This window comes from Leptonychotes weddellii, chromosome X, assembly GCF_054177405.1.
Source record: "Leptonychotes weddellii isolate Sample4059 chromosome X, ASM5417740v2, whole genome shotgun sequence".
Lineage (NCBI taxonomy): Eukaryota > Metazoa > Chordata > Mammalia > Carnivora > Phocidae > Leptonychotes > Leptonychotes weddellii.
In genome coordinates this window covers 84106533-84115186 of record NC_138385.1, presented here as the reverse complement: position 1 = coordinate 84115186, position 8654 = coordinate 84106533, and the positions used below count along the sequence as shown (strand labels likewise).

The 8654-nt window shown below is 39.2% G+C and overlaps 1 protein-coding gene across 1 annotated transcript; it reads right to left on the bottom strand.

Moving 5' to 3' along the window:
* Positions 1-7888: 7888 nt before the first annotated feature.
* On the bottom strand, positions 7889-8312 carry LOC115944568 (translation machinery-associated protein 7). The gene has a single exon (XM_081809429.1). It carries the CDS (start codon positions 8248-8250, stop codon positions 8056-8058), a length of 195 nt encoding a protein of 64 aa, XP_081665555.1. The 5' UTR covers positions 8251-8312; the 3' UTR covers positions 7889-8055.
* Between the last annotated feature and the right edge of the window lie 342 nt (positions 8313-8654).

The following is an 8654-nucleotide window of genomic DNA, read 5'->3' as shown; positions in this document are numbered from 1 at the left end:
CAATAGTGTTAGGGCCATCACGGTGGATAACACGGTGGATGCGTGACTAGCTCAGGCTCTAGAGTAAAATATGGATCCCTTGTTGGGCTTTCCCCCAAATCTTGGGGGTGGCATCTCACTTCCCTAAGCTTCAGTTTCCTGATACTAGCCAATGGGGGAACAATGGTGGCAACTCTTCAGTGTGTTTTAAGGATGAAAGAAGACAAGAAATGTGAAGAGCTTGGCACAGAGCCTGTATGCAAGAGAAAGGAAGTTAAATGCTATTTATTATTGTTGGAAATTGACAAACCAATAAAAAATTACAGGAAATTTTAAGTCAAAGATTGTGTTCTTTATTTGAAGGTTCTTCCTTTAGTGTAAGAATTATGTCTGAGGAATTCCCCATGGCAGTACTTCTTGACAGTTTTTTCTGCCTTGGATAACTTTTACATGTGTAGTATCTTCCCAAGATTAACAGTGATTTATTAATTAGTCATTAACAAACTATCATTCAATTATTATTCATTAGTAATAATTCAAGGAAGATAGATTGTTGTTGAGTACCATATCTGCTGCACTAAATGATTCCACAGCAACCCCAACATGGTAGGCACAGGGTTAAAACATGTATAAATATATATATTGAATTGTTTCAAATTAGAGACTATTAAAAAAATTCGACTGAGTAAATTTGAAAATCTAATTGGCTTTAGTAAATGACTCATGAATCGGGCAGCTCTGAGCAGTTGCTCAAAATGGAAGGTTTTTATGGGAAAAAGGGTGGGGCAAGAAGTTATTAACAAAAGAAAGAAAGGATTCAAGCCTGGACACTTTGTTTGGGGGTGGATGACACGAAAAGGCAGGTTTTTTTGTTTTTTTTTTTATCATGCAGATGAACTCACTTGTGCTGATGGGGGAAATTTCAGATTGACTTTTTAAAAGGTCACATTCCTGAGATAGGTCAAAACTGTAATTAAGTCTTGGTCTGCTGTTGCGGAGGGGAGGCAAATGACTCCAGCTTGGGCTTGTTTTTCTTTTTTAACAAGACAGTTGTGAACTTGGAACCATGCATTCATTGCAGAAATTTTTCATGTACATTACAAAGAAAAGTGGTTTTTTTCCTACATTATGCTAAGTGAAAACTTTCCAGCTTTGGGAACAAGTATATTTGGTGTTCTCTTACTCAGCAAATTTATAATGATTTTAATTTCAAAGCACATGTTTAATCCTAGACGCTTTGAGTTTGAAAAAGAAAGAGAACATTGAAGACTGCCCCCCCCCCCCCACTTTATTGGGCAATAGATTCCCTTTGAATAATGCTACTGAAAGCTATTAAAACAGACACCTCTGTTGTCAGGAGACTACAATATTAAAATAGTCTACCTTTGGGAAGGGGAAAAGTAAGGACAGGTAGCAATGATTGTTTCTTTCTGTAGCTTAACATATATAGTCAATGAAGGAATTGAGAATAGAAATATTATGAAAGGACAGAAATAGCTTGCCAGGGTTGGAAGCAACTTAATGTTGTGTAATTGAACCCTTCCATAACGTGTTCCTAAGTGATCCTTACACTGGATCATATTCCCTCTCAAGGAAGCTAGTTCTATCTCTGGAAAAACCTAACTGTTAGAAAGCATCCCTGTTTCACTGTCTACCCCTTGACCCCAGTTCTACACTTTTAATCTCTGTTTCCCAAAACAGCCCATCAAAAGTTTGTTGACCATCACCATGGTCTTTCTGAGTCTTTATTTCCCTAGATTCAACTTGCCTAGCTTCTTTTATTCCTTCTTCCTTTCTGAGGATACAGTACTTCCACCATCCTGGTCACTCTTTTGAATATGCTCTAATTAAAGAGTCTGAATTATTTCTCAAGAAGGGAAAGAGTGCGGAGAAGATACAGGGCACATATAAAAATCTGTTCACTTGGACAACACTTATTTCTTTTTAGGACAGGGAGGAGTAACAGTTAAGTATTGCTTGTCAGGGACCCCTTAAGGGTCTTTCTCTTTAACAGGAGAAAATCAAATTTAATAGTGTCCGTGTGGGGAATCCACACAGACATGGAAATTCCAAAGACAGTCAGGCAAAATGAGGCATATATGTCATCCTGAACTAAGGAGAAGGGGGTAGGGGTCTGGGACTTTAGAGGCAAAGAATGTAATTCACAAGATGATAAGAACAGATGTTTGGTAATTAGATGTTTACCCTGCCACTCTGCTAATAACCTTTATTCTGGATAAGACCCTCAATTTCAAGTCTTATATGTAGTTAAGGGAAGGGCAAAAGTTTCTCTTGAGCCCATAGGGTCTCAGTTGCCTTCAGCTCAGAATAATCTTCATGACAAAGTGGCCTGTCTTGGGGTGGCCTGCCCTTGGCCCCTATACCATCATAAAGAGAAAAGAAGGAAAATGAATTGTATCTAAGGAGGATAAACTACTAAAGCTCTGTTCTTACAGATAGGCACACAGCCAGGAAGGGTCAAACACCCCCAGGCTATTTTTAGTATGCGTGGCCTAAGGTTAAGTTGCCCATAGCTACAGAAGCCTCCAGTACTACAAAAATAAATGATTGAAGAATAAAGGAAATTGTTTGAAAAACTTTCCCAATACTGTCGAATTCCATAAACATGAAGAAGAAAATTGTGGCCAGTGTTGGAGCAGTCATTAATGCTTAAATCCACAATGGTTTTTAAATATGTATTTCTACTGAGAGAGCATTTTGTTTTTAGTAAAATAAAAGCATTAAGAAGCCAAAAAGTGTTCTTCGAGGTTATGTACTCCAAAAGTCCCTTTTAAAGTCAGTGTGTGCCTTCCTTCCAAGGGAGCTTCAGGAAATGAGTGAGTCATCAACTCACAAAAGCAACAAGGCATGCAATCTCCTGCCCTTGAGAAGCTTATAATCCTGGGGAACGGTCTATCCCAATCATCTTAGGGAAAAAGAAAGGACTTGGGTTAACAGGTGGCATAACTGCAAGCTCCCCAGGCCTGCACGGTTCAGAAGGTCAAGGCACAGCACATGGTAGGCTTATAGTTATGGTCTTTGATCATAGAGTTCCTGAAAGAGTCAAGTTATTGTCATGTTAGCAATTATGTAATTATCAGATGAATTGCTCTATCACTCAGAAGAGTAAAGCTCAGAGAAGGAACTGGGAGATGTCACATCTAATCATATTTTTCTGCCATTTATTCATAAATCCCTTATCTTACAGGCCTTCAAAGTCTTTCATTTTTAAAACCTCCTGAAAGACCTGTGTTAAAGTATTTGATGCATACAGACCTTGCAGACCACAATTATCAGTTCTTCTGACAAGTAGACTTGCCAGGACACACCTTTGTGCAAGTTAAGCACTTACTTAAGCACTTTTTCCTCCACCGTTACCTTTTGCTCATACTGTTGGTGTAATAAAAATGATGTCCGAGCCCTCCAATGGGTGGTATGTGTTAGGGTAGAAAACCTTTCCTTTCTTCCTTTCTGGGTTCTTCGGCTGGTCTAATAATTAAATTGACATAAGACAGATTAACAGGAGAAAAACATTTAATTTCATACATACAGGAGCCCCAGAGATACGAGATTCAAGGACAGGTCAGGCAGTTGAGGCTTATGTGCTGTCCAGAGCTAAGGAATGGCACAGGGACCTGGGGCTTCAAAGGGGAGGCGGGTCATTCACAGGACAGTAAGAAGAGCCCATGTTTGGTAATTAGTTGTTTGCTCTACCATATAGTCAGGACTTTCAGATGCAGAGTTATCTCAAGTAATAGATTTCTTTCTGGGCCAGGGCCCCTACCTAAATTCATTTAGGTAGTGAAGGGAGAGGTAAAAGTCTTTTCTTGAGTTTGCTGTGTCTTGATGGCCTTTAACTCAAAATAACCCTCATGCCCAAGTGGCATATTTTGGGATGGCAAAACCTGCTCCCCTTCTTATGGATTCTTTGAGATATCACTCACATGTATTAAATGAGTCTTCCTTAATGCTAAGAGGATACTACAGTAAATAATTCAGCTAGGATCAAACTAGGCTAGATTTTGGACCAGGCTTTATCTTAAAAAACAAAAAAAACAACCAACCTACTTCCACAAACACTGGCTGACAATTTCCTAGGAAATTGATCATAAAAAAAGTTTCTATGCCTGGCTCAGTAGGTGGAGTGTGCGACTCTCGATCAAAGATCTTGGGGCTGTGGGTTCAAGCCCCATGTTTGGTATGGAGATTACTTAAAAAGAAATGAAGTCTTTAAAAAAAGAAAAAAAGAAAAGGTTTATATGAGAATGTTCAAAATTGTTGGTTCCTGCAGCCAGGGAAGGTACTTGGACAGTTAAGATCATGTCATATATGCAACACAGATATATTTCACATACTCTACAGAGAACTAGATTATGCAATGAATGAGAGATGAAGGATGAATGGGCAAGGGCCATGGGGCTTTATAGTCCTCACTCTAGTCCCTGGCCTGACAAGCTTGCTTGGAAAAGAACCAAAGCACAGAGCTAGCACATTCACTTCTGTGTTATTTCTCGTTCCCGCTGTTGCCCATATGTGATTGAATTTCATGTTTCAGTCTCTGAATCCTTTACCCAAATGCTTTTGCTTAGGTTTCTCATCGCTGCTGCCTGACTTGACATGTATCCAACACTGACCTTCACCTTCAGTTTCCCTCCAAAATCCTGACCTTTCCTGTTCCCTCCTTTTTTTATGTTTTCCCTTGTCTTCAGATCAATACCCAGCCAGCAATGTGCTCTAGCCTCAGGCCTAACCACTCTTGCACCCATCAGGCAGTCCTAAATTTCTTCTTCACTGTGTGTTTTGTCCAGTCTCTCACTCTGGATGGCCTCCCAATGTACACACGTTTACTGTATGGAGCAAAGCAGCTTAATGGTTAGGGGTGTGGACTCTAGCAATGCTATGTATTCAAAACCCAATTCTCTGTGTACTGAATGTGTTATTGTTACCAAATTTAAACTAGTCCCAATGTGCAGTAAGCAGATGTCTGAGACACTGATTTTGAAGTGAAGAAAACTTTATTATCAGAAGGACAGCCGATCAAGAAGGCCAGGATCATTCCCCAAACTACCTTGCCCTGTTGAGCCTTGGGACAGCATTCTTCCAGACAGTGAAGCTCTATTTGGGACCTGGTATGATCAGATATCTCAAAACAAATGTTACCATCCATTCCCCATTAGGTTTCCACAATCAAAGAGTAGGGATAAAAAAAGGCAAAGTGAATGATTGCTTGTGCATGAGGTTAAGAGGTGCATAAAACATAATTGAGTAGGGAACAAAACAGAACGTGGAGCTAAGTTAATAATACAACTAATACCAACTACAGTCCTGCTTATATTTTCAAAACAGGTTCAGGAACCAAGTGTCCAGCCCCACTCTCTTGGGCAAATCACCTAATCTCTATGACCCTCAAATTTCTCTTCTATAAAATGGGAATAATAATAGTACCTACCATATAGAATAGCTATGAAGATTAAATAAACTAAATTAGTGTCAATATGTGTCACAATGTCTGACACATATTTATCACCCAGTAAATGTTAGCAGCCATTACATGATTTCTCTGCTCCAACTACATGATATTCTGGGTAATTTAGGATGTGATAATAATGTGTTCTATTAAAAATTCCTGCGAATCTCATTTTAAGTCTAATTTATCTTGTATTAAAATGGCCAGCTTTAGCTCCAGCTCCATTGAGTCCATATTTTACCTTATAATAGATTTACTTTAGTTAGAATGTGCTGTCCTAAAGGAGAGCTTCATTCATTTATTCTTGCATTTAATGATAATCATTAAGAACCTACTATGTGTCTGGCACTCATAAAATTAAATGAACAGGAAATAAAACCAATATAATTTGAAATGCCACCATCTACTCTTTAAATTGCATTGATATTAAGCATTCCTAATATAGAATTGTGCTTCTAGGAAATGTTTAGCTTTGAAACTGTCACATTAAGGGAAAGTTCATTAACAATCCTGTTCTGAATGGTTATGTTTAGATATATTGATTACAATAATATGGCAATCCATTCATCATGAAGTAGTTTGGGAACTAGCAAAGTATCTATCTCAGAGACCAGCACTAGTTAATAATGATAAACATCTAGGTTTTCTCCATTCCCTCTCAAACCCATTTTATTTCTTGCACACACACACACTTTCTCTCTCCAAAGAATGTAATCAATAGAAATTAGACTTGCTCAATAAACTCCCTAGTCCCCAGAATATCTTTAGTAATGTAATTAACATGTACATCATTTAGGAGGCACTGTTTTAAAGCCGGATGAATTTAGACCCAGTGGACTCCTTATCCCTTTTTGTAATGAATCATTTTTGGAGTATATGCCCCTATCCTAGTTAGTATTTACCTAGTGTATTTATTTACTGAGAGATACAGTGAGATCACAGAACTGTTTAAGCCTCTCTGAGGGCTCAACATCTGACATCTTTGATCACTGACTTCAAAATATGGAAGAGCCAAACTTTGCCCAGATATCAAAACCTCCTACCTCTGTGGTGGCATCTCCCTTGAAAGACAATGACTCATTAAAAACTGAATAGGCATTCACTAAAGAGTCACTTTTTTTGAGTTACTGCTCTGGGGAGGAAAAAAAAAATTTTCCCTTTACCCTTCTAGGTTCTTGGCTGAGACCTCCCTGTAATAACAAACCAGATTAACAGGAAAAAAACAAACAAGTTTAATAACTTGTATACCCCCTTATGCAAGGGAGATACCCAGAAAAACAGTAACTGCCTGAAATGGCCTAAGCTACCACCCTAAATACCATCTCCAGCTACAGACAAAAGAAAATGCTGGGGGTGGGAGAGCCAGTTATGGGAGATTTCCAAGAGAAACACAGTAATCAAGGGTGTGGTTGTTACGCAGATTTAAGTCGTTGCTTTCTCCATTGATAAGAGAAGAGTTTTTAGAGAGTTTGAGTCCAGGGCTCTTCCAGGTTAAGAAAGGGAGACACCCTTACAAATGGATATTTCCCTTATAAATGTAAATATCTTTAACAAAAGGGTAACTTCTCAGTTTTCAAAAATTCCTCCTGTGTCTGCAGTTTCTTAAAAATAATCAGCCTTGGGGCGCCTGGGTGGCTTGCTTAGTTAAGCAACTGCCTTCCGCTCAGGTCATGATCCTGGAGTCACAAGATCGAATCCCGCATCAGGCTCCCTGCTCAGCAGGGAGTCTGCTTCTCCCTCTGACCCTCCCCCCTCTCATGCTCTCTCTCTCTCAAATAAATAAATAAAATCTTTTTAAAAAAAAAATCAGCCTCTGGGGTGCCTGGGCAGCTCATTTGGTTAAGGGTCTGTGGCTCAGGTCATGATCCCAGGGTCCTGCTTGTGGGGAGCCTGCTTCTCCCTCTCCTCCCCACTAATATTCTCACTCGCTCTCACTCTCAAATAAATAAATAAAATCTCAAAAAAAATTTAAAAAATAAATGCTTTTAAAAAATAATAATAATCAGCCTAAAATAATCCATATGCCAAAAAAAGCATGTTTCGGGGTATATATTCTGCTCCCCTTCATTGCCTGTGCAATTCCCAAATATTAAGGAACTTTAGTTATGTTGCTACAGCATCTCCAAATCAGAGCCATCAAGTTTAACAAATTCTCTCCTTGGATAAGATCTGACATTTTGCAGTCAAAATTTTTTCTAGCCTGTAACATTTTTCTTGCTTCTCTGCTCTTCAGTTGTGTAAGACATCTAAACAGCTGACCTCAATTCTTTCTTTTTTTTCTTCTTGATAACTAATGCCAAAACAAAAAATACACTTGGTGGCTATTATGCCAGGAGCACAAATTGTCCAATACTAGTAATTTTATACCTTTGAGTGTCTTGATATGGACATTTCAACAAGATTATTCGATTGCCACCAAAATTACTGGCATGAGAGCCAACCTTTTTTTTTTTTTTTTTTTTACAAAAGTTTATTCTTAAACGTACAACAGGATCTAAGACAACACTTCATTCCAGCTATAGGTAGCAACAGACGCTATGACAGGGAATCCAGATGTTTAAACAGGAATGGAATTAAGGATCATCATTGCCTCGGGCACAAGGAACAGCTTACTTTTTGCCAGATTTCTTAATTCCACCTGTGGCCAGGGGGCCCTTCCCCGCGGCCTTCGCTTTTAGCTCCTCGAGTTTCTTCTGCTCCTCTTCCTGTTTCTGCTTGAATGCCTTATCTTCCTCGTCCATCTCCTTGGCCTGCTTCTTGGGCTGCTTCAGGGGCTTCTTCTTGCCACCTTCGCTGCCGGACATGGCGCCTGCCGCCCCTTCTCCAGACCCTGCCGCCGGAAGCCGAGAGCCAACCTTTTGAGCTATTTCCTTAGACATAAAATATATGATGTAAGTGAGGTTCAATTCAACTTATTTTTGCCTCAGACCTGGAATGTCTTTTCAAAAGTCTTTTGATCCCAGTTTTTCCTGATCAGCATAGTTTTGCCTTTTAGTCATTTTGGTCATTCAGTTTGCTTCAGTGTGAACTAGACTATCCAGGCAGTGTCTTTGTTAGGAAAGAAAAGGACCACTGTTTGAGGATGATTAGCTTTTTCCTCAATTAGTAAATATCAACGAGATGATCCTGGACAATGCGGGTATTGGGACAACGAAGGATAAAACCTTTTATCATTCATGTTGAACTAATCATGTGGGCCAAAGCTCTT